The 26,805-nt window shown below is 37.5% G+C and overlaps 3 protein-coding genes across 8 annotated transcripts; 2 read left to right on the top strand and 1 right to left on the bottom strand.

Moving 5' to 3' along the window:
* The first annotated feature begins 120 nt into the window (after positions 1-120).
* slc38a8b (solute carrier family 38 member 8b) lies at positions 121-13,910 on the top strand. Of its 6 annotated transcripts, none has more exons than XM_068218406.2 (12): positions 121-908; positions 1,012-1,179; positions 5,648-5,862; positions 7,107-7,305; positions 9,321-9,477; positions 9,562-9,666; positions 9,749-9,806; positions 9,905-10,019; positions 12,105-12,252; positions 12,345-12,544; positions 13,127-13,178; positions 13,561-13,910. In XM_068218406.2, exons 3-12 carry the CDS (start codon positions 5,665-5,667, stop codon positions 13,661-13,663), a joined length of 1,335 nt encoding a protein of 444 aa, XP_068074507.1. In that variant the 5' UTR covers positions 121-908; positions 1,012-1,179; positions 5,648-5,664; the 3' UTR covers positions 13,664-13,910. The 6 variants fall into 6 exon arrangements, with proteins under 6 accessions (XP_068074507.1, XP_073764642.1, XP_068074504.1 ...); XM_073908541.1 differs by lacking the exons at positions 121-908; positions 1,012-1,179 and adding exons at positions 1,892-2,807; positions 3,581-3,642; XM_073908543.1 differs by lacking the exons at positions 121-908; positions 1,012-1,179 and adding exons at positions 2,111-3,074; positions 3,540-3,642.
* On the bottom strand, positions 1,714-2,728 carry exosc6 (exosome component 6). Its single transcript, NM_001020486.1, is given in 1 exon segment — positions 1,714-2,728. A coding segment is annotated over 1 exon segment (816 nt). The 5' UTR covers positions 2,655-2,728; the 3' UTR covers positions 1,714-1,838.
* Positions 13,911-15,143: 1,233 nt separating the features above from the next.
* Positions 15,144-24,907, top strand: aph1b (APH1B gamma secretase subunit). Its single transcript, NM_200115.1, is given in 6 exon segments — positions 15,144-15,486; positions 16,929-17,099; positions 20,185-20,258; positions 20,335-20,457; positions 20,534-20,661; positions 23,816-24,907. Coding segments are annotated over 6 exon segments (777 nt in total). The 5' UTR covers positions 15,144-15,373; the 3' UTR covers positions 23,984-24,907.
* The last annotated feature ends 1,898 nt before the right edge of the window (positions 24,908-26,805 follow it).

Genomic DNA, 26,805 nt, shown 5'->3' on the forward strand with positions numbered 1-26,805 from the left:
GAGACTGCATCACTCAGCGATGCAATTTCAGACACAATGCAATCAAATGAAGCTAGTGAAGTCACTGTGACGGGTGGGGTTAGGTAAGCCCATTAATAAGCATTGGATGCAGCCCAGATTGCACTGCACCAGGTCTGCAGCCAGACCCCTCTCGATTAGACACTGGAGTTTGAAGTGACGTCAAAAAAATGTTTATCCATTTAGGTTCGTTTTTGGTTGTTTGTTTTTTTCTAATTGCCAAATTTGTCACTGTTTTGGAGCACACTAGATTACAGATATCATTAAGACTAACATACCGATAGTAACATCTAAACCTTTTTTTTTTTATTACTGATTCATTTTCAGTTCTTTAAACAGGATTCCCACACTTCCACAAACAGCAAATTCAAAGACTTTAAAGTACTTTTTAAAGCACCATTAATTTTAAATAAATCGCTGTTGTAAATCATACACCAACTGTACTTAGTATTTCACTTAGACTTGTTGTTAGATATTTATGCTTAAATGTAGTAATTTTCAAAAATGAATCGTTTTTAACAGTCATGTTTTTTTTTAACAAATCAAATCATTATGTGACAATAAAAGTGATTTGATTTGGATGTTGAAAAAAACTTGAATGTGCATTAATTTGTCAGTTTTATTGTGCAATATTGAAATGAAAGAATTTAAATTTCTCAGTGTTTTGTTCTGTTTTGAATTTATTTGTCTGAAATTCAAGTACTTTTAGGAAGCGTGGTAACCCTGTTTAAAGGGGCAGTTACCTCATAAATAAAAAAAGTGCTGGTTGCTCATACTTGGGTTATCCAAGAAGTAGGTGTCTACTTAATTAAAGATGTCCTATGGTGATTCAAATAATAGTTCTAGTCACGGCCACCAACACAGAGTCTGTGCATCTTGCAGAGATTAAGGTAATATTCTTATAACATTTACTTTCTAGCACAGAACAGTTGATTCATTTCATAGAAACCCAAAGAACCACGGGTATTAACTTGTTTTGCCTGTGTTTTTCAGACTATGAAAGTGCTGCAAGCTACTGACTTGCATTTTACGACTGACCATGGGCAATGGCTTCATCTAAATATCTTAAATATTCTACTAAAGGAAAAAGCCATCTAGACCAGAGATGCCCAAACTACGGCCTGCCATCCTATCTGAGAAGTGAGGGAGAATGATGAAAAGGTTGGTGCCATGCCGCGCGCTTGTCATTTCTAATTTTAATGTAACCTTTTGTTTGTTCATTTAATTGTTGGGTTGCAAAAAAAGCAACTGAAATTAAAAGTTTCACTTAAATGTTGTGCATGAATCACATTTAAAAAAAAAAAAAGTAAGAGTCCTTGATGAGCAAATCAAGTGTCCTGAATATATTCAGCAGTGAACATTATTGTTATAAAGAGGATTGTTTTTTTATTGTAAGATGTTCATTATAAAATGCAAAAAAGATATAATTATTAATGATTTCAGTATTCTTTCAATTTATTTTAAATATTAATAAATAAGGTAATTACCATGGCAACTGTAATGTAATACTTTGGTTTATTTAACTTCAGCTCACCACCTATAATCAACTTTTTTGGCCCCTCATAAGAAAAAGTTTGGGCACCCCTGATCTACACCATGGATGGCATTGAGGGTGCGACAGGAGATTTTCGTTTAGGGGGAAATAATCTGAATACAAAATCAGCAACACCACTGAAATGAACAAATACAAGATCATAGAGGAGATAAAACTGCAGAGGAGTTTATTTAGTTGGTTCGACATTATTACACATTTAAATGTACAAAATTTCAACAATTGTAATCATTTTAACTGTTCTCAAAAAGAAGCGCCAAACAAAAGTCTATTTCTCAGGCGGAGGCGCTTTCTTCTTGACAGCCCGCGTCAGCGCTTGTTGAACCACCGGGTAGAGTTTATGACAGCCGTCCATGCAGGTTCTCATAGCCTCGGTCAGAGTGTCCTCCCGCATCTCCCCGTCCGCATTCAGGCCAGACACCTGATTCAGATTGGGAAGCAGAGCCAAGGTGACGCACCCCTGGTTGTCTCCGTAGCCCTCCTGCCAGCTCCCGCACTCCTCGGCGTATGACGGGTCAACGAGACACGCGTTTCCGCTCTGCCGCAGCGTGCAACCCAAAACAATGTCGTACATCTCGATACCGGCGTCCGCCAGGGCCATCGAAGCGCAGGTCACCGCGTGCGCCAGAACCGAGCCGTCATTCTCCAAAACCATGACATTCACGTCAATCTGAGAGCGCGGGTATCTGTGTAGGCAAACTCCCGGCCGCAAGCTCTCCATCAGAGTGGCGGACAGGTCTCTCTCCTCGCTGCCCTGGATCCAGGCTCCCCGTTTCACGCAGGAAAACGGCGCGAGCCTGAAGTCGCAAACCAGCCGACCGGTTTTCATGTCCGTTTCGTCCCTTCGTTCCGTTTCCTTCGGCCCGTACACCGAGCAGATGATCTTGGTGTTTCCAGCCTCGATGTACGCGGAGCCTTTCGCCTGGCTGACTAGCCCGCAGCGCGCAAACACCGGCCGCACATCTCCGTTCCCGCGGACGCCCTGCCTGCTGCTGGGGGCTTTAGGGGCTTTGTCCGGGGACAGAAAGAGCAACGGGGACTGCGACTCTTCCGGTCCACGAATACGTTTTGTGTCAACCGGCATTTTTAATAAACCCACGTGTTTACGAGAGCATAGCTTACTTTGCAGCGGTGAAACTACTCAGTCTTCCTCGAGGAATCAAATGCTTCGGGATGCTGCAATCAAATGCTGTTTGCGCGCTGCTGCCCTCTGCCGGATAGGGATAACGTGGCAAATGTGCTGTGGCAAAGACATTATGCTTTGTTAGATGTGATGTGCATGTTTTAAAGTCAGGAATGAAATAGTTCATTTGACAGACGTAATGTAGACCTAGTTTAGCCATTTTTCAACACGTTGGATATTACTATTTTGCTGCAGTGTAGATAGTCGAACACTGATGTGACTTGCAGTCTGCAACCATAGCTCAATACACGGTGCTGTTTGTATTATTACTTTTGATAGGCCTGAAGTATGCAGAGAAACATCCTTCACACCATTAATAATGTAAATACCAACTGTTGAAATAATGTGGACATTTTACAATAGCAGCAACACAACGAACAGTCATTTCCCATTGTCAGACAGTCAAGACAGATAATTAAGTTGGACAGAAGACATTTGCCCAATACAGAATCAAAATGATAGCAGTTACACGATACAGCATATAGAAGCAACATAGCAGCACAAATTAACAAACACACACACACACACACACACACACACACACACACACACACACACCATTACACTACTAGCTGGCTAAACTGAAGATGCGAGACAGGATGGATCCATGCATTAATGTTGTTTAGATCAAAAATCTGACTCCACAAAAGTTGTAGCAGAAATCAAGACTCACCTAATCAGTTTTTCAAGCTTCCTTTGTCCAATTTCGGTAAACCATGTTAGTGTTAGGTTAAGTTTGCTGTTTTGCTGACAGGAGTAGCATCATGTTCTCTTCTGCTGCTGTAGCTCATCTGCTTCAAGGTTTGACATGTTGTGTATTCATTCAGAGATGGTCTGCATATCTTGCCTGAAGAGAGTTATTTGACTGTTGCCTTTCAGCTCAAAACAGGTAAATGTCCTCTGACTTCTGCCATCAACAATGCATCACATCCCTTTCCCTCAAAGTCGGCATGACTAAATGCATTGAGTTTTCTACTGTATGTAAATAGCTCGTTTAATTTTTGAGTGGCAGTTGAGTATATACAGTGCTCAGCATAATTGAGTACAGCCCAATTTGAAAATTTGTAATTTTATCCATTTCTCAGTGAATATAGGCAATGAATCCTGGTGCTTTTAAACAAAACAGATTTAATAAACAGAAATATGTATTAAAATAATATATTAGTCACAAAACATATTTAGAAGTTAAAATATTATACAATTAAATTCAAGTGAAACATTAAAAAATTAAATTACAACCTACACAATTTCAACAAAATTTATTTATTTTTTGCTTCTCTTGATTTTTCCTCTTTTTAAAATTTGTATTTAATATTTTTCTGTATCATAAAAAATTTGTTATTTTGTTGGATAGGCTTCAGAACTGACTAATCTATTGTATATGCACAAATATAATATTGTACAGCTTCCTATTACAAATATGAATTTAAAAGAGAGATTTGTGAGGGGTGTACTTATATAAGCTGAGCACTGTAGGTTTAGGCTAATTACAATTGTACAGTCCATGGGCCTCTCTAGCTGGATCTTATAAAAATACTTAATCACAATGAGTGAAACTCATGAAACTTGGCTATATGCAGGGGCGTCGCCAGGGGGAAAAGGTTAGAACGATTAAGAACTATGCAGGGAAGATGCACTCTTTTTGGACCCCCAGAGTTACTATTTGGGGGCCCAATCAAACTGGCAACAAAAAACACCCCAAGCACCCCCATATGTGTGTTTTCTTTTTGGCTTAGTCCCTATATCAATTCAGGGTTGCCACAGCGCAAAAAGGCCAAGTCACTTCATTATTCCGGGGTCGCCACAGTGGAATGAACTGCCAACTTATTCAGTGTATGTTTTATGCAGCGGATGTCCTTCTAGCTGCAACCCATTACTGTGAAACAATGTCCCCCAATGTCCACCACTACGCTCTTCAGTTCGCGACAACACCACATCCGCCACCAATACCAATACATTTAATAAAATAGATTGTATAAATATTGCACAGCATCATAAAGCATGGTTTTCCCAGAGATGGGTTGCGGCTGGAAGGGCATCCGCTGCGTAAAAACCTGCTGGATAAGTTGGCGGTTCACTCCACTGTGGCGACTCCAGACTAATAAAGCGACTAAGCTGACAAGAAAATGAATGAATGAATCAAGCATGGTTTAACATTACAGCAAGTACTTAAAAGTTCAGTATAGGCTAAAGGGTCTAAGAGTTGAGAAGGCCAAATTATTGACCCTTCCATCTATTTTTTAAGACTTCATATTCCTAAATTAATATTAGTTTATAATGCAAACTGTATGCATATTGTATGAATTAAGTGATAAAAGTTCTATTTATCCGTACTCTAAAATTTGAGAAATGCCATAAAAAAGCAAGCTGAAAATTCACAAACAACTTCAGTAATCGAGAGAGACACGTGCCTCGAGTGAGCTCTTCAAACGAGAGTTTGCTCAAAGGGTTCGAAGAGGGTCGTAAAACTAATTAAATTCAGCCACAGCGTTTCACGTCCTTACAAAAATATCCCCGTCCTGCCGTGAATTCCTGCAGTTCTAGACAAATTCGCCACAGAAGCAGCCGCTCCTCTGTCAAATCAAGACAATTCCTCCTAACATGCAACTTCAGAGAAGCAATCATTCTGACTCGGAACCAACCGTTACAAGCGCTAGCAAGTCTGTACAATATTTCACACCTTGCGATGACATTTTAAGGGATCTTACTTGAGACAATCCTGCTATACGATTCAGAACAGTGTTTTATACCAGACAAGTGCTGATGCGTATGACACAGGCCTGAAGAGTTCCGTTATTGCCAGAAGGTTCTCACATTGGTTTCGTCCAAGAACACAGCGGGACTTTAGAATCGTAATACTTTTCCATTAAGTATATTTTAATCACATTTTTTAGGTCTTGAGGCGCTGAGGATGGAGGAACTGGCCCGGGAGAGTATACGCAGCATCAGCCTGCTCTCAAAACCTGCGCGGGGTTCGGACGTCCCACGACTCGGCTCATTTGGGGCCATTTTCATCATGCTTAAATCTGCCCTCGGAGCGGGACTGCTCAACTTTCCGTGGGCTTTTGAGAAGGCTGGCGGCGTGAACACTGCGATCAGCGTGGAGATGGTGCGTGTTGACACGTGTAGATTACTCATTTTTAAAGTAGGGCACGTGCACAGGTGTAAACCTTATAATCCATTCGAGGTTGACATTTGATTGGTGGCTGGCATTAACCCTTGCAGGTATAAGCAAATACAAATAATCGACTTATGTTTGTTGTCTGAGTTGTTTTGGAGTTTGCAGATCTAGAAGAAATGTCAACGTCGTTTTTATGAATGTTTCTGTTAACCCTTTAACCATTTATCACATAACGCTATTTAAACATTGTTTCAATGTTGAAACAACAACTGACATTTTTAATCTTTTTTTTCGGTGATGAAAGTTGGTCATGCACATGCTGTTTTTAAACCATCCAACATTAAACATTGTGTCAACATTGTTGCAAAATTGTAACAACTTCTTATGTGGTCATGTGCTGGCTGGATACAATAACAAAAAAGTATCAATCTGGGGCCACCCTTACTGAAAATAAACTATAGCTTTATTACTGTAAATTGTAGCAGACATTTTGAGTATTGATTAGCCTACCATTTGTATGACCACAGCTTGCTTCAAACTGCCAGGTAAAACTATTATTAGTGTAGCAAAATCATAATGTGTGGTTACTTGGGTTTAACTACAAAATTTCTTTTATATATATATATATATATATATATATATATATATATATATATATATATATATATATATATATATATGTATGTATGTATGTAAATATATATATATATATATATATATATATATATATATATATATATATATATATATATACATATATATATATATATATATTCTTCTAGATGCAGCCAAAGTCTGAATGTTGATTGCTCGTTTTAATTTTGCTTGATGTTATACCATCTGTCATAGATGTTAACTAACTTAACTGTATTTTTATCTTATCTGTTAACTTATCTGAATCCATATACTGTTTATTTGTATTGTATAAATACAATACAAGCATTTGTGTAATTTCTCAATCAATCAACCATCTATTGAGATGTTCTTATATATTTCTAATATATAGTATGTCTCCTGTCACCTCATTAGATCCTGCATCTTTCTCATTAGAGTGAGAATGCAATGCTGTTATTCACAACCTTGCACTAATGAAATCAAAGGTGGTCAGTAATTTTTAATGTGCATGCAACCCCTTTGCAAAGAAACAAACTTTGTAAAGCCTCACATAACAGTGCTAATGTGGATGCAACTAAACAAATTCTAGCAGTTTAACATCTTTCTTTCTTTCTCAGGTGAGTCTGGTGTTCCTCATAAGTGGGCTGGTCATTCTTGGTTATGCCTCATCGATCAGTCGCCAGAACACGTATCATGATGTGGTGCGGAATGTGTGTGGGCGGAGGATCGGTCATCTGTGTGAGATCTGCTTTGTTTTCAACCTCTTCATGATCTCGGTGGCCTTTTTGGTGGTGGTGCAGGATCAACTAGAAAAGTGTAAGTTGTGTGCATTTTGTATGATTTAATATGAGCAAGGATATTCAAGATTACCTGTTTCAAGGTAAACCAGGGTACATTTTTTGATGGTTAGAATTACCATATCAAATTGCCATTATCATTAAAACCATGATTGATTATCACAATTTTAAACATATTGATCGGCTAATTACAAAAGGCTGCAGCATAATGCATCTTTATATTGACAGTTAATAAATAAATATTGATTCCTACATTGAATACACAGGGGCTACTATATCCTAATGGAAAGTTGACCCCATTATCTATCAGTAATTATTTCAATTTGTTCTTCCTATTCGCAATCCAATTCTTTCGCTTTCCTTACTCTTTCTTTAACGGGTGTATATTTGTAGCTTGTACTGTGTTTATATGTTGTCCAATATATTTGGTGGTTAAAAATCTCAGGATGTCCTTCAAAAAGAGTAGGGGTTTAACCCTGGCCAAACTGCCCACTGGCCTCTGTCCATCATGGCATCCTAAACATTCCCATATTATAATTGTAATTAAATCTAAAGATTTTTTTATAATTATTATGTGTGTTGGGGAAAAGTTATTATCGGTCATGTGGGTGTGATTTAACATGTTAATTGTAGGTAATTGTTATTAATGTTCGGCGATGCAGTGGCGCAGTAGGTAGTGCTGTCGTCTCACAGCAAGAAGGTCACTGGTTCGAGTCTCGGCTAGGTCATGTCTGTGTGGAGTTTGCGTGTCTCCCCGGGTTTCCTATGGGTGCTCCTGTTTCCCCCACAGTCCAAAGACATGCAGTACAGGTGAATTGGGTAAGCTAAATTGTCCGTAGTGTATGGGTGTGTGTGAATGTGTGTGTGGATGTTTCCCAGAGATGGGTTGCGGCTGGAAGGGCATACTCTGCGTAAAAAACATGCTGGATAAGTTGGAGGTTCATTCCGCTGTGGTGACCCCGGATTAATAAAGGGACTAAGCCGAAAAGAAAATGAATGAATGAATGTTATTAATGTTGTATTTCTTTGATTTGAAGCGTGTGCGGCACACTTTTGAGAATACTGAGCTGAAGCTTAAATTAACCAAATTTAATCCCAAATCAAGTCACAATATCAAAGATTTTGTACATCAAACCGCACAACACTTTTTGTCTTTTATTAAGCAGCTTTTATGCAATTTTGTGAAAAACAACGGTAACATGAATTCCTAAGAGGTCCTAGCAGACACACAACATTATAAGGTGTTATTAATATTAGATTAGATTCAGGTCGCCATCCTCTAAGGACAACGTTATTTTGATGTCCAATAACAACGTGAAATGGGGTTAATATTTGGTTGAATTTAGTTTGTGTTCGATAATGAACAAAATTCAGCGTCAAGCCGACATCTTAAACCAACGTCATATTGACGTCAAATTCTGACATTTATTTGTCAGTTATGGCAACCAAAATCTCTCTGATAGACATCATATTGATAACATCCACACAACGTCAAGCTGTAACATCATTAGACGTTGATATTTTGTTGTTTTTAGATTGCGTGGGTTCTGATGTTAACCCGATTTTCATCTCCAAACAAAATGCAGCATCCCATAACGTTGGGGTATCAATCTGACGTCATGTTGGTGTCCTGTGCATGCTGGGGTAGTTTTCCAAGTGAAGGTTTACCAAACAATACCTTGAGTAAGAAAATCAAATGTGCCTATAAAAACAACAACACAATGTATATGAAATGCAAACATATGCTTATGTTGTTTGTTACAAAATGGCATGAAGCTGCACATTTTTTGTTTCTCAGATACAAAAATTGATGAATGATTTATTTTCTGAACATTTTCAGGTCATTTTAACAAAATATTCACATAATATCAACAGTCGTGATCATTTTGGTCACTATAATCGTGAAAAGAAACCTTCATATTGTTACATCTCTAATATGAGCCATTATGTTTCACTGTGAGCAAGGGTACCAGATAAATGTGTGTATATGTACTATGCATGACTAAAAGAGATTTTCTGCTGTGTGTGTTTCAGTGTGTCTGTCTCTGTACGAGACGGTGACTGGAAATACCGAAGCAGAGATGCCACATCACTGGTACACAGATTACCGGTTTGCCCTCTCTTTCATGTGTCTTATTATCATCCTTCCACTCTCCATACCCAAAGAGATCGGCATCCAGAAATACACCAGGTGTGTTAGAGGCTATGCCATGTTATTTCTGCTGCTGTATCATTATGTCTGTTCTCTGAATATTTCTTTGTGTTCATTCATCAGTGTAATGGGAACTCTGGCTGCGACTTACCTGAGTGTTGCTGTCATTGCGAAATATTACCTAAAAGACACACACACAGCGGACCTCACACCTGAGCACAGTCAAGGGTGAGTTTTGCGTATGTGTGATGTAAAGTTGTCCAGGAGTTTTATATCTGTGGTTGATTTTGTGTTCTTGTGTCTGTGACAGATTGGGCTCATGGGCTTCCATGTTCAGTGTGGTTCCTACCATCTGCTTCGGTTTCCAGGTTAGATTCTGTAAAAAAGAAAAACGTTGACATTTTACTTTAGAGCACTTTCTATGTTTGACCATGTTGATGTTCTGCTATCTTTATTCGTATTACAGTGCCACGAAGCTTCCATTGCTATATACAGCAGCATGGAAAACAAAAAGATCACACATTGGGTTTTCATCTCAGTCACTTCTATGATTTTCTGCCTGCTTATTTATACTCTCACAGGTGAGTCAGATCATTATCCTCTTTCACATCCACTCTTAAAGCCCATAGTTATCCCTTTTATTATTGTTACAATGTTATTATTAATGCAGTAGATTCATTTGACTAAAAAATACTAGTTAATTTTTTTCTACTTTAAAATTATATATTTAATTGAGCATGTCATTTAATATATTATATTATATTATATTATATTATATTATATTATATTATATTATATTATATTATATTATATTATATTATATTTTCCCAGTGATGGGTTGCAGCTGGAAGGACATCCGCTGTGTAAAACATATGCTGGATAAGTTGGTGGTTCATTCTATTGTGGCGACCCCTGATGAATAAAGGGAATAAGCCGAAGGAAACTAAACTAAAACCATGAAATCAAATATATTAGTATATTAAATATAAATTTTGTCAAAGAAAAACGAACATAAGTAAACAGTTATCTTAGTGAAGTTTATTTACAAACTAATTTCGAGAGGATCACGTGACTTATGATTAAACACAGCTGGTTCTGCATTAACCCCAATCAGAGGATTCTGAACCCACTATACAGAGCCATGGTTTCTCACTAGTCATCCTTCTCCTCTACCTTTCCCTTCATAGGGTGGCACGGTGGATTAGTGAGTAACACTGTTGTCTCACAGGAAGAACGTCACCGGTTCCAGTCCAGTCTAGTCTAGTCCAACAGGCTGGCTGTTGTTTTTTAGCGAAGTTAGCCTGTTCTTCTCCTAGCTTGTCGGTTTCCTCCCACGTTCCAAAAACATGCACTACAAGTGAATTGATTAAGTTAAATTTAGCACTACAGTCAAACTCTCATCCAGCAGCATATCTCTTCATGGCAATCATTTTCTGTCATCAGCTCTTATCAAAAATAAAAGGGGGTTCACGAGACCTACCTGAGCTCAGAGCTCCCCTCTCACCCTGCAAACAAGAGGGAGCCCAGAGCTCAAGGACCTTTTAAGCTCAGGGCTCTCTCCCGGGACAGCATGCCAAACTTGCTTACAATCAATCATCAGCTAAATGTGACCTCTTGAAATGAAAGTTTTTGGCATTTCTCATTTGTAAGTAAACCTAAAAATGATAATTTCAACTATAGACATACAAACAGTAATATCACATTTAAGCTATTAATTAGGCACATTTTATTTTGATGGTCCCTATTGCACATTTTGACTAAAAATTGGATTGCAACTACATGCCAATTACTTCTCATTTGAGTATATATAGACTTTCTGCTTAATATATTTTGATACTGCTCCTTTAACATTTAACTGACTATAATAAACTTTGCATGTACATGTCAACTTACATTAACCCTAACCCCAAGCAGTCGACTTATAATCTATCTATCTATCTATCTATCTATCTATCTATCTATCTATCTATCTATCTATCTATCTATCTATCTATCTATCTATCTATCTATCTATCTATCTATCTATCTATCTATCTATCTATCTATCTATCTATCTATCTATCTATCTATCTATCTATCTATCTATCTATCTATCTATCTATCTATCTATCTATCTATCTATAAATATCCATTGAGAATTAGTTGGTGTGTGAATGCAATGTAACTTAAATTTAACAAAATGCTTTAAAGGGACCATCACAATAAAGTGATACCCTTAATTAACTGCAATGCTTCATTGGTGATACTAAAATAGTTCCGCTTACTTGCCATTGTCAAATTTACTATTTAAAATTATTGAAAGAACTAGGTTGACAAATGTATTGATTAAAACTGAGATTTATACACCTGAAAGCTGAATAATTGAGCTTCCACTGATGTATGGTTTGATAGAATAGGACGATATTTGGCTATTTAAAAATCTGTCACAAATTGGAAATATTGAGTAAATTGCTTTTAAAGTTTTCTAAACGAAATGCTCAGCAAAGCACATTACTAATAAAAAGGGAGTTTTGATATATTTATGGTTTTACAAAATGTCTTGATGGAACATGATCTTTGCCAAATATATACTGGGGCAACACAAGATTAGTTTTGTGCTCCAGGGTCACATGTAAATATTACCTAACAAGTGTTAACAAGACTGACATTTTGTTGCAAAATGGCAGGTGTGTTTGGTTTTCTTACATTTGGACGGAAAGTAGCCTCAGATATCCTGATGTCATATCCAGGAAATGATGTAGTGATGATTATTGCTAGGCTGCTGTTTGGAATTTCGATCGTCACCATCTATCCTATAATACTGCTGTTGGGAAGGTACTGTAAACCACAAATATGTGCCTTACTCACTGCATGTACACACACTATGTACACACACTCATGTGCCAATGACTGTGTCTCGTTTACAGGTCAGTGATTCTAACACAAATACTGCGCTTTTGGGAACGACGGACCATAATGACACCTGTGTTTGAGGGTCGGTGCCGTCTCATTCTCACTATTCTCTGGATCACCGTGACTCTCCTCATCGCTATATTTGTGCCAGACATGAGTGAAGTCATCAGCGTAATTGGGGGAATCAGTGCCTTCTTCATCTTCATCTTTCCTGGTGAGACACTCAATAGAAATATATGTCCCCAACACACACGTGTGCACACATAGAGTGCCGTTCAAAAGCATTGGGGTCAGGAAGACTAAGAGGGATGGTTTACACAATTTTATTTTACTCACCACTTTCCCTTATACGTTTATGAGCTTCTCTTTTCTGTTGAACATAAAAGAATATGTTTTGAAGAATGTTGGAAACATGTAACTATAGATTTTCATTGTAGAAAGAAATACTATGGATGTCAAAGGTAACTGGCTTTCAACTTTCTACAAAATATCCTCTTTTGTAACTGAAAAACTTGAGATGTTTTCTCAATTTGTTAGTTATTTGCATGTTTTCTTAAATTCGGAATTAAATCAAAATGTACTCTTCTTATTTTTATATGCATATAGTAGTGCTTCTTATAAATGTTCACTTCATTATTTTGTAAAAAGTAATTTGGCCTCATAATCTTTTATGAAATACCATAAGTTTTCCTGCCCCCTGAAAATAACTTTTCAATTCTGGTCACATGGAATGCCTTTGGTATATCTTATTTTAATATCATGAGATGGTGTCTTTGACCAATCTTTCTATTTACAGGGTTGTGTCTCATTTTTGTCATGCAGACAGAGCCTATAAATCACAGGATAAGGTGTGTAACTTCTTATCTTGGTTTAATCATGTTTAATCATGTAATTTTAACTTAACTTCACTGGCTGTTTCATCTGGTCTATATATAAATATAAAAGAGTTCAGTTGAAAACCCCTATAAGTGCTGTTTGAAAGTTTTTCTCAGCCTCTTATGTTTATGTTCAGCTGTTTTACTTTAAAGGCAGTGAAAATCACCTATTCTTTAAACTAAGAGTAAAATTACTGAAACTACGCATAACAACCTGAGAAAAATGCAAATTTTGAATGAAAATTCCAGATGGCACTTAGAGGTTTTTGCATCTAAACTCTTCATGTATATATATATATTTTTTACAACATTTTATTACAACGTTTCACACTTTCAGACTTTTGTTTTCTTTCAGAATCCTCTTGACAGGATGGGGTGTGGTGACTATCGTAATTGGAGCTTTTATCTTTGGCCAGAGCACAACCATCGCTGTTATGGAATTAGCACACAAGTTTTAATCTCCATCCTGATCATAGTCTACTGTATATTTGACTGATGAATGAGAAACAGTATGATACTTGAAACTGAGGACGCTTGTATTAATGTAGAACTATTTTTCTTTATATATTTATTCTTCTGTGTAGTTTAAGACAATACATTTTATTTAAATATGCTGGAATGACTTTATGTAAACCGTGTTTGGATGAATGAATAAATGTGAGAGATTTGCAATACCTTAATAAAATGTGTTACCATTTTGACTAATTTTGAGTGAGAAATGCGTTAACATTAAAGCATTCCATGTCACAGCAGAGATCGAGACTCATCAGACCATACAACGTTTTTCCAATTCGCTATTGTCCAATTTTGGTTAGCCTGTACGAATTGTAGCCTCAGTTTCCTGTTCTTAGCTGACAGAAGTCAAGTGGTGCTCGCTGCAGAGCCATTTGAGGAGAGCTGAGCTCCAACGAGGGGGAGCTTAAGCTTGAGCTCCACCTTTTTTGCACTTCTTCTACGAGTGATGTCACTGGGTGTAGGGTTAGGGGTGGGGTTGGTGTACGCATTAAAACAGCTTACAGGAGGAGGAGCGACAGCTCATGCTCCCCCTCGTTGGAGCTCAGCTCTCCTCAAATGGCTCTGCAGCGAGCACCCTCTCACAGAAGTGGCACCCGGAGTGGTCTTCTGCTGCTGTAGCCCATCCGCCTCAAGGTTGGACAAGTTGTGTGTTATGAGATGCTCTTCTGTATACCTCGGTTGTAACAAGTGCTTGTTTGAGTTAATGCTGCCTATCTATCAGCTCGAACCAGTCTGGCCATTCTCCTTTGGCATCAACAAAGCATTTGCGCCCACAGAGCTGCTCACTGGATATTTTCTATTTTCCGGACCATTGTCTGTAAACCCTAGACTTGGTTGTGAGTGAAAATCCCAGTAGATCAGCAGTTTCTAAAATAGACACAGACCAGCTTGTCTGGCACCAACAACCATGCCACGCTCAAAGTTACCTAAATCACATTTCTTCCACATTCTGATGCTCGGTTTGAACTGCAGCAGATCATCTTTACCATGTCTACATGCCTGAATGCATTGAGTTGCTGCCATGTGATTATTAGACTGACTGATTAGAAATTAGCATTAACGAGCAGTTGGACAGGTATATCTAATAAAGTGGCCGGTAAGTATATGATTAAATAAATATAATTGAAACATATAATTGAATGCTGACGAATTAACCCAATATGAGTAAACATTTTCGTAATAAATTTCAGTTTTAGAAATACATTGCAGACTTTAAAATAATAATTTGAACAATACATTTTAAGGCGGATATATAGGACTCGGGAATTCATGCACTTAAATGTGTGTCAAGTTTCACAGGACAATAGTAGGGTTCAATAACGCTGTTAATAAACGGACTTCAGTGGGTGAGGTAAGAAAACTGATACGGAAAAAAAGATTCTGAAACACATGAAGTCACATGACTAGGAACCGGAAGTAACCTTAGACGCTGTGCTGAACAGTTTCAATCGCTGCGCTGAATGCACTCAACACATTTGGAAAAAACGGGCACAACAAACGCCTCCATAACGATTCATCTATGGTGCTTACAGAAACTGACTGACAGCCGTAGGACTCTCTCGTGGATGGAGTGTGTTAATAGCCTCCGAGAGCACTTATCCGTCTGAAGCGGCGGTCTTTTGAGTGCATTAGCAGGTTAGCCGAGCTACATCATGACAGTGGCGGTGTTTTTCGGCTGTACGTTTATCGCGTTCGGCCCGGCCATCGCTTTGTTTATGTTTACAATCGCTCGGGACCCGCTGCGTGTCATCTTTCTCATAGCAGGGTAAGTACGAGGGCAGATGTGCTTCTCCCGGTTTGTGTGTATGTGCGCGCGCGCTTGTGGTTCCGTGTGTGGCTGAGAGTCCCGTGATGCAGCACTTCATTTGGGCTGATGACTGCCTTTCTCATCTGCTCACCAGAATCTGAGGCTTGATCAAATATAGTTGGAACAGAGCAAACTGCAGAGAAATGTTTTTTTTTTTTAATTTAAAGTTAAATGTGCAAAAAAAAATTCTATTCAAATTTTTGTTTTCAGTAAGTCTTTTGTGTGAACCGAAATTAAGATGCTTTAAACATCAGAAGCGAAAGCTACGGCTTTAGATTAAGAAAGGGCGAGATTTCAATTAAATGTTCTTTTAAAATCGATTACTTCCACGTTAAAATATTTGGCCACAAAACTGTTTTTAGGTTTGTTAATAATAAATGTTTCTTGAGCTGCAAACTAGCATACCAGATGAATTCCTGAAGAATCACGTGACACTCAAGACTAGGTTCATGACCTCTGCTGAAAATTCAGCTTTGCCATCACACAATTACATTACAGTTTACATCTAATCATTTGGTAGTCACTTTTATCTGAAGTGACTTAAAAGTCACCAAAATGCAATCAATCATGAGCCTCGTGTGTTTTATATTTACACAGCTATGGAAAAAATAAGAGACGCTTGGAAACATCCATCTAGATTTATTAAATTAATTGATGAATGAATTGAATATTTTCAATTTATCATCTTTATTAAAGATGTCATCTTTTCAGATGTTTACATTTATTTTTACATGCAAAATCAATGTTTTAAATTTGCTATGAAAAATCTATATTTGTTGGATAAGAAAGCAATAATTCAATCAATCAGAACAACTGGAAATGTTTGTTGTTCTGTCAAATTGTCATTTTCCAGACAAAGCCCAATTACTCTACCTAATATATAGAATAAATTACTTATTTCATATAGAGTTGACAATAGGATAGAAAGGGTTGAGTATTGATGAAAAAGATTTTTTTTAGTCAGTTCTTAATATTGACTAAAGACTCTGTTGACTACTCGCATAATAAAGTTGATCGAAAATACGATGGAAAGTGTTTAAAGGCCAAAGCGAAAATATTTTGAAATTAAAAGCATTTATTAATTTATGATTAACTGGAGTTGTTGAGTTCAACTTATACTTCACAGTTCACTCACTGTGATTTTGATCAGAGTAGACTCTGAGAATGAGACAGAAAAAAGCAAACCCTCTCATCTCCAAATTTTGAGAGTTAATGATGTTTCAAACCACAGTTTGTGGAAAAAAAGGCTAAAAAAGAGAGAGGGGGGGGGGTGCAAGCTGCTCCATTAAGAGAGCTAACGAGCTGTGGAGCTGGGAAGCTGATGTTGATGACAGATTTTTGAGAGGGGTTGTTTGATGTATGTGACTGTTTGTAACACGAGTTTGTTTCTGATTTATCAGGGCATTTTTCTGGCTGGTGTCTTTGCTGCTGTCGTCTCTCGTGTGGTTCATCACGGTCCAGATCAGCAACAAGAACAGTGCCACTCAGCAGAGAGGGCTGCTCATTTTCGGAGTTGTGCTCTCTGTCCTGCTTCAGGAGGCTTTCAGATATGGTTACTACAGACTGCTGAAGTAAGAATTACCCATCCACTTTCTGTCTTTGAAAGGCTCCATGTAATCAATAAGCCTAAATATAACAGTATATCATCTTCTTGAGCATTGACTGGATTAGTATAACTCTTGACAGTGGCAGGGCTGTGTTTTCTATTCTTGCGTTAAAGTTGTCTAAATCGGGGTGTCCAACCCTGCTCCTGAACCTCCTACAGATTTGATCTCAGCCAGCCCCAAGTACACTAGCTGGGAATTTTCGAGTGAACCTGAAAACTTTGATTAGCTGGTTTGGACGTCGCTGGTACTTGGAAAATGTTGAGGATTATTTTTAATTAATAATATTCCCACTAATTAATTATATTTCATATATTGCTTTTTGACACTTATAACACTTAGGTAATAATGTAATACTAAGGTCAGAGCCAGCACTGCTGTTTCCAGATTATGCTGAAACTGTAGATGCAAGATTGCACTTGTTCAGTGGCGGCAATGCAAGTCTGAACGCATACAGAGGTAATGGAAGGTCACCGCATAATTATTGTAACAAAATTATAAGGTAATACTAGTTTGAGCTGCTGTAGCGTATAATGTAGAGAAATTGTATATATTGAATCAGTATGTATGTATGTGTAATGAATGTATGAGCAGTATCACAATATCGCACAGATTAGCGTCCCACCAGTGACGATATACAGTCACATTGCACTGCTGCGAGTGTTATGTTGTGTTTATTCAACACTTCAAGGACATAATCATGTATGTAAAAAAGAAAATCAAACACAGAGTCTAAAAACCCTTTTGTATTGGGAACTTGTTTCTTCTGCCAATTATTCACATCTGCAGCTGACGTCAGAACAGCAGAAGTCGTTACTATTTCACCAACGTCTTTTTAGAGCTAGTGTTTGAATGATTCTCTAGCATAATGTCTAAAGTGATAACAAAACAGGTTATTTTGCTTACATTTAAAGATTATAAGGCTGAACAGCATGAAATATGGCATCAGTCTACTGAGATATCTCCCTACAGTATTACAGTCTACACTATTTTCCTGTTGGAAGCAGGATATCACAATAATTAACCCCCCCAAAAAAGCAGCGCAATCACTACCAGATTACTGTTATGTTTGCAATAAGGAAAACCGCTAGACACATACTGGCATTTCTTCTTTCTTTCTGCCAACACAACAATGCTTATGGCCGCCGACGCGCTGTCTCTGAAATTATAAATATTTAAAATAGGCATTATCCTTATAAATAAACTGCATAGTTGCAATCTAAACAACTACATTCTTGACTAAAAAAACCTCAAAAGTTGTCCAACAGTTGTCCAACAGCAGCAATATTTGTTAAACTTTAGAGTGTCCGCTGCTTGTTGCTGTATGTGGGTGGAGTAATACCCAAGGGTGAAGAGGCGAGATGACTGCTGTTACTGACAGAATATCGCACGACTATCACGACTATATTGTTTTATGAATACAACCATAAATCAGGTTAAAAGCCCGAGCCATCACTATAAACAAATGATATACACAGTTGATATATTTAGTTTCTCTTTGGTGCAAGTGGAAGTTAAAACTTTGACTCATGTTGAGCTAGACAGATTTTTGCTCAATCATATATTCTGGTGGATTTCCCCATTTTCCTTCCCCATCAAGAAGTTATTCTATATTTAAAAAAAGAAAAAGGCAGATTTTTAAAATTTGTGTCAGTATTTTTTAATAAGTTTTCTGTACTCATTAATAGAGCCTGCATTTGAGCCCGAGTGCAGTGGCCTTTTTTATGCCTCTAGGGCCAGGCTTCGGGCCAGTTTTCCCATTATAGCTTGCACGCATATTGGGCTTCAGACCGGCTTTAGAAATAAAAAAAAAAAATGTAAAAAAAGTTTAATGAGATCTAATGCGTTTGGTCCGAAAGTGCCAGTGATGCCTTGCGTATAGAGATATCTAGCCAAGTACAATGGAGAACATAAAGAAAAAAAATGCCAATGGCAAACTTTAAAACTGCGAAAAACGCTAGAAGAAAGGCAAACTTCTGGTCAACCTTGTAAATAGTGACCACTTTAAATGATGAGCCAACTGGTTATGCACAATGCACAACTTGTTAAATTGAGTAAACTCACTGTGCACCACACACCGCTTGGATATCAATGTCAATCAAACTAAAACTTTTAAGATAACAATAATAAAAAAAAAAACACCTCCAAACATTTTTTTAAAATTACTCTGATAAAAAAAAAAAAAAAAAAAAAACGAAAAAACATCAACTTTCTATTAAATACAAATCTGGTCTGTTTTAATGGTTGTAACCGTATAAGAAGCTGTTAAAGCGGAAAAAAAGACAGGCTTCAAGTCGGACTCGGCCAAAATATTGATAAGCTGTTGGACAAGGACAGGGCTACAGTGTCTCTGTGCTTTGTGCATCTCAGGCCAGGGCCAGGCTGGGGCTTAGATTTAAGGCTTGTGCAGCGCGCTACTCATTAAGACATCTGCTTTAAAATAAAGAAAAAAAAAATGTGCAATATTACGATTAAAGTAAACATTTTTGATTTGTTCATTCCTGTGATTATGAAGAGTATACAAATAATTGATTTTATGAAACATTTCTTATTATCCTAAGTTTTGTAGCATGATGCACTGTATTACTATTTTAATGGTTATTTAAAATCGAAATCTTCTGCATCATTTGTAATGACACCCACTTATAAATAGGTTTTAATGCATCCATACAGAAAAAACCTATACATTTAGTTCAAAACCCAAATCATTCATACCCCAAAAACTTGAATGCTACTAATTATCTTAAACACAGCCTTTATTTATTTATTTATTTATTTATTTATATGTTATTAGAATTTTAAACCTTTTTTTGATATGACCGTGGAAAGGGAAACAGGAATGAATGGGAAAAAGGATTGGCAAAGGACCCGCAGCTGGGACTTTAACTCGGGTCACTGTGAGCACCACTAGGCTATTGACACCAAGAAAAAGAAAGCACAAGCCCTAGCACATTTCCACTGTGTTTAAATAAGCAAAGGATTCCGTCAATGATTGACATTGGCAGTCAGTAGGAGGGTTGTTGTTAACCGTCTGTCATTGTATCTCTCACAGAAAAGCAAATGAAGGCCTGTTGGCTCTCAGTCAGGAGGACACCATGCCCATCTCCATGCGGCAGCTAGCTTATGGTAAACCTCCCTCACATGCTACTTCTCATGGTGCAATAGACATTCAGTGTTTATTAAAGTGTGTGTTGGTTTGCAGTGTCCGGTCTGGGCTTTGGCTTCATGAGCGGTGCGTTCTCTGTGGTCAACATCCTCTCTGACTCCTTGGGTCCAGGAACCGTTGGCATTCATGGCGAATCCCAGCATTACTTCATATCGTCAGGTAAAGAGACGTCAGCTTGTGTTTAGGCATGAGGATGGTCTCCAGTGTGACTGAGGTGTGTGTTTTCTCTCCTCAGCCTTCATGACTTTGGCCATTATCCTGCTCCACATGTTCTGGGGGGTGGTTTTCTTCGAGGCCTGTGAGCGTCAGAGATGGTGGGCTCTCGGAGCCGTGGTCGCCAGTCATCTAGTAGTGTCATGTCTGGTAAGTCAACATGTGTCGTGCTGTAATGCAGGGATTTCCAGATATTTCATCACCCTTGTGACCTTGAAATAGTAACAACAATAACAAAATAAAATAATAATAATAAAAACAATAGAATCTAAACTATGGAGAAATAGAAGTGATGCAATAGAAAATAAAAGCAAATATAAAATATTGAAAAACTTTTGATATAGAGTATGTGGCTGTAGAAAAAAAGGATWWTATATATATATATATATATATATATATATATATATATATATATATATATATATATATATATATATATATATATATATAAATAAAAGAGCTATCTGTACAAACAAAAACATGGAAGTGTTTTGAACAAAGTACCTGGTGCATAAGTGCAGAGGGAGTGTATCCTATAGGTCAGGGGTGTCCACACTCGGTCCTGGAGGGCCGGTGTCCTGTAGAGTTTAGCTCCAACCCTAATCAAACACACCTGAACCAGCTAATCAAGCTCTTACTAGATATACTAGAAACTTCCAGGCAGGTGTCTTGAAGCAAGTTGGAGATAAGATCAGCTGGACACCGGCCCTTCTAAACTGACTTTCGACACTCCTGCTATAGGTGGTTTGTCAAGCCAACTCGCCTATGTGGCGTACACTAGAACGGCACAATATATGCCAAGGGTGTGTGCAAATGTGTATAAATGTCTAGAGTGGGCTTATATGCCCAGGGTATATGCATGAATGTGTGTCCAGTGAGTGTTCAAAGTTCCTAAGTTCTTCAAAGGATATTAAGTGTAAAGAAAGGACGGATTAGAATGATGTCATTTTGGCCAAAATTATGTAACTGCATTTCTGGAGGTGGAAATGGCTTTCTTGCTTTAAAAGGGTTTCAGAAAACATCTTTATACTAGCATTGGTCTGTAGCGACTTCTTTTATTTTTTTGATCAGTCATTCCTGAGAAAATGCATCAATACTGAAGCGCAAAGCATGAAAAGAAAAATCTGGACCTTCAGATGTCAAATATTTACTTGAAATATAATAACTGATGTGTTAGTTTTACATCACATTTATATTTGTTCATTTGGCAGACTGTTTATCTAAAGCAACTTACAGATATGGACAATAGATGTCATCAAAGCAAAAAAAGGACAACAGTACATAAATACTGTGGCAGATTTTGTGTTAGTCAAATCATTTTTTGAAGTCGTCAGATTTGAAATGTTTTATGTTAATATTTTAAAAATGTACTACAGGGTGTCCACAGGGTCTTTTCAAATTTTCAAATCAAATATTTTGGCCTTAAAGTCTGAAATATTGAGTTTAGGTCTTAAAATATAAACAGGTCTTCATTTTCCTACGTTTAAGCAAAGTTGCTCAATTGGGCCAACACGTATCCAATCACCAACAATCCATCTCTATAAAACCTTTGTTTGTATTGAAGGCTTTTTATTGCGAAGAGATACACAGCATCTGTTTTTACAGCACATTTACCAAATTAAATTCCCTTATAAAACTCAAAACAACTGCACAATTACTCTTGATAATAACAGAGCAATATATCTATAACATTATCTTCCATTTCAAGAGTTCACACTTAGCTGATGATCTATCAAAAGCTTGTTTGTCATGCTGTCCCGGGAGAGAGCCCCAAGCTCAAGGGATCCTCGAGCCCGGAGCTTCCTCCCGTTGGCAGAGCGAGAGGGGAGCCTGAGCTTGGTGGATCTCAGAACTCGCCAGCTGCGGTAGCTAAGGGAACACGTGAGAAAAGGGTTAGACAAGTGCTTGATTGTTATGCATGTTGTATGTCTTTGGATGGTGGGAGGAAACCACTGGGCCGCCGTGCCGCCTGATCAGTGGTAAAGGAGGAGAATAGGGGAGGAAGGGGGGTTTCTTCCAAACGAAGATTTAATAGACTGAAACTGTGGTTATTTATAGTAGCTTAGGGCTCATATGATTGGAAGATAATGATAAGCTAATAAGAGACCGGTCGTGATAAATTATAAGCACGTGATCCTCTCGAAATTAGTTTATGAATAAACTTCACTTTTTCCAAAATACTACAGATGAAAGTTAGAGCGGACATACTATTTATAAATAGGCAGTGTTTTATGACAGAAACGTATTGTGTTGAATAGGAGTTACAGTGCTCAGCATTTATGAGTACACCCCATTTTGAAAATGAATATTTGTCTCCATTTCTCAGTGAATATGGGCCATATATATTGGTGCAATTAAACAAAACAGATTTATAAAACTGATAAATTTATTAAAATAATATTTTAGTCAAAGGACATCTTTAGAAATGGAAAGAATGCATTTAAATTCATGTAAAGTATTGCAAAATTAAATTACAAACTACAACATTTCAACTAGATTGTATATAGTCTTTGTTTCTCTTGATTTTGGTGTTTTTGAACATTTTATTTAATATTTTTTCTAAAACATAAATTTGGCTGTACTATATTTCGAAGCGTTATCGTAAGTTTTTTTGTTAGATAAGCTCCAGATTTTCTTCAGTACTGACTAATCTAATGTATATGCACAAATATAATATTTTAAAGCATCCTATAGAACAGGGGTGTGCAAACTCAATCCTGGAGGCCCGGTGTCCTGCATATTTTAGTTCCAACCCCAGTTAGACACACCTGAAGCAGCTAATCAAGCTCTTTCTAAGTATACTAGAAACTTCCAAGAAGGTATGTTCAATGAAGTTGGAGCTAAACTCTGCAGGACACCAGCCCCTTCAGGACCGAGTTTGGACACCCCTGCTATAAAAAATATGAATTTAACAGAGATTTGTTGTCTAATTACCCTTACCTGCCTAGTTAACCCGATTAACCTAGTGAAGTTTAATATTATTTACATTTACAACTCATTGTGCACTTTGAAGCTTTAAAGCTGGAAACCCAAGAAGAAACTGCACACAGTGACACGCTTCCCTCTCAAATGATCAGCAACTTCTGTTTTATATCAGTTACTTGTGCAACTGCATTTATATTCATTTGAAATTGTTGTTATAAACTTGAATCGACTGACAACCCTATACAGTAACAGTGCTGCATTGCTCAGCATGTAGAGCTGCAGACATGAGCAGCTGACTAACTCCAATCACAAGCGCATCATGTGACCCATTTTTCTTTCTTTTAATCTATGCAATGTTGTTCTTTTATCCCTCTCGCAGACGTTTGTGAACCCACACTATCAAGGCAGTTTGATCCCGACCTACATCATACTGTCAGTCATGGCCGTCTGGGCATATTTATGTGCCGGAGGATCTTTGAGGAACCTGAAACTCTGCCTCACCTGTAAAGACAAAGACTTCCTGCTGGCCAATCACAGGCCCAGATAACCCACTAACAGGAGTTCTTTTTCCCTCCCAAAGACCGACTCTCGAAGCCAGTGTGCCGAAAACACGGCCAGCAGCCCTGCACTGAGAGGTTTATGCTCTGGGCTTTCTGAACGGTTGCGGAGTAACAGGAATTTTATGTCTGCAGATCTTGCACTTTCTGTAATGACCTCCTCTTCTGTTTTTTCTGTTGTGTGTGTGTGTGTGTGTGAGAGAGATACTGAGATTGTCAGAGAGAGTGAGTGTTTTGTTCTCAGAGCCTGTAGCAGGTTTTTAAATAAGGTCTTGTGTAGATTTGACCTTTAAATAGTTCACGTTTCCCCCCATGTCAGGCTTTTTCCTCCTGTGTATTTTACGTTTAACTGACCAATTAGACTCGAATGATTTGCCAATGTCCTGTCTTCAGTCTTAGCTCTTCAAATTTTCTGCTGATTAAAACCTGGAGTGACTAGCTTTGTGTTTTCTTTTTAATTCGCGTGTCTGGTGTTGTCTTTTTAAGCTCAAGCTTATTTTTCCCAGGTGTTGTCATTTAAGGGGTGTTGGAATGTATTTGGATGATTAAGGCAATGGCCACTTCTCCATATAAACCACTACATTGAAGCTCCTCTGCTGGAAAGGTCTGACTGATTTGAACACACAGGGCTCAGCGGGATCAGTTTAGATGTCACTTTTATTGGACTCCTATGGGTTTAGTTTCTTTTGACTGTGAGGTGTATGAAGTTTTCATTCATAATAAAGTAGCTTGAGCTCCAGTCTGCTGTATTTTCTTCATTGTGGGCTGTCATGTACTTCCTGAAATCAAAGAACCTTTTGTTTATGAGCATTTATTGACAGTAGAGGTTGATGTTTTAATCCCTGTCATGTTGTGAATGAGAAGCAAAGAAACTATTCCTAATGTGAAACATTCTAATTGAAACGCTGATCTCACAAGCTTGTTAAAGTTTCTGTCATGACAAATTAATGTTTTAGTAAAGTTAACACCTGCTAGAGTTAGGTTTTGAAGAATGTTTGGTAAAACTTTACAATAAGGTTCATTAGTTAATGCATTTAGTAACATGAACTAATCATGAACAACACATGTACAGCATTTATTAATCATAATTAAACATTTACTAGTTCATTATTCACATCCAAGTCCATGCTTATTAACATTAGTTAATGCACCATGAGTTAACATGAACTAACAATGAACTACTGTATTTCATTAACTAACGTTAACTAGCATGAACAAATACAGTAGTAAATGTATTGTTCATTGTTTGTTCATGGTAGTAAATGCATTAATTAACATTAACTAAAGAACCTTATTGTAAAGTGTGACTGAATTTTTTTCAAAAGAATAAAATATAGTGCTATATATTGAAGCGAAAATTATGAAATATAATAGAGATATTCTGTGACCAGGAATATTTCTAAATCGCTGTTTAAAAGCCTCTTGCAAAGAAATCCTGCTCCCCTTTTCTGCAGGATCCCGTAGAACTGTCATGATCATTTTTCTGTAGGATGTCTGCAGAAATTACTTAGAAAGCCTAAAGCCTGGCTCATGCTGCAATTTCAGCCACAATTTGGTCGTCTGAGACAAATTTGGGAAATATTAAAATATTACTGTAATTCTAGGCTGCAGCTCTGCCCATGATGTTTGGTTATAATATGACTATTTACTCTAGCAAAGCCTGGTTTCTGCTAAGGTTTCTGATTTACTGGAATGTTTCCACAATCTCTGAAATGTTATGGCATCTTGTAGGTTAAATGCGCAAGTTTGTTGTTCTGCAAGATTCCTGCATGTTCCCTGTACAGAGATTTACATTTCTTTAGGGTGTTTTTTGAAACAAAAAATTATTACTTTTTTTAATCACCAAAAACAAAAACAAACAAATACTAAAGTTTGTTAATTCATTCACCATCAGGCCATTCAATATGCAGTCATCATTTTCTTTAATACATCAAGATTTTATCTTGCTTGATCATTTTAATGATCTGAAACAGTGGTACTGGTGATTTGTCTTCTACAAGTCAGTCCATTCCTTCGAGAACATAAACAATCAAATGATATAAACCAATATTACGAAGCTAAATTAAATCATTTGTTTCAATCAAAAAACATGTCATATTTTTGTTGAGAATGGACTTGAACAGCTGCCCTAAAGTTAATCAGTTGACTTTTACCTTTTTTTTTTATAATTTATTTTTTATCCCCTCAGCCAATCTGAAATCTCCAGGTCTGGCGGGAACACTTTTTAGCTTAGCTGAGCATAAATCATTAAATTGGATTAGATCAGGGGTGTCAAACTCAATTCCTGGAGGGCCGAAGCCCTGCACAGTTTAGTTCCAACCCTGCTCCAACACACTTACCTGTAGGTTTCAAACAAGCCTGAAGGACTCAATTAGTTTGATCAGGTGTGTTTAATTAGGGTTGGAACTAAACTGTGCAGAGCTGCGGCCCTTTTGGAACTGAGTTTGACACCTGTGGATTAGACCATTAGCATCTTGTCCAAAAATGACCAGAAAGTTTTGATATTTTTAAGCTTGACTGTTTTGGTTACATTGTGTACTAAGACTGACAGAAAAATAGAAACATGCTGTTATCTAGGTCAATAGCTCTAGGATCTATGCTCTCATTACAACATAATAATCAAAACACTGATGCCAAACCCAGGCTGCAGCAGGAGCCATGATATTATGCAAAGCCTGAGATATTCAAAATGTCCTCACTGCATTCTGTACCACAATGACGCCCATACTACTGAGAGGTGTAGACGATTATCCACTACATATTGGAACTGATCCAGTTCGTCATCAAACTGCAGGCTGCAGTGAGGACTGTC

Source organism: Danio rerio, chromosome 7 (genome assembly GCF_049306965.1).
Source record: "Danio rerio strain Tuebingen ecotype United States chromosome 7, GRCz12tu, whole genome shotgun sequence".
In the NCBI taxonomy this organism is placed as follows: Eukaryota; Metazoa; Chordata; class Actinopteri; order Cypriniformes; family Danionidae; genus Danio; species Danio rerio.

What these genes read in the sequence shown, in the direction of transcription:
- slc38a8b (XM_073908541.1), top strand. Translation starts at nt 2,398, where the DNA reads ATGTCCGTTTCGTCCCTTCGTTCCGTTTCCTTCGGCCCGTACACCGAG. An exon ending in ACACCTGAGCACAGTCAAGG is followed by an intron (nt 9,667 to 9,748) that starts GTGAGTTTTGCG and finishes TGTCTGTGACAG; the next exon opens with ATTGGGCTCATGGGCTTCCA. An exon ending in CCTATAAATCACAGGATAAG is followed by an intron (nt 13,179 to 13,560) that starts GTGTGTAACTTC and finishes GTTTTCTTTCAG; the next exon opens with AATCCTCTTGACAGGATGGG.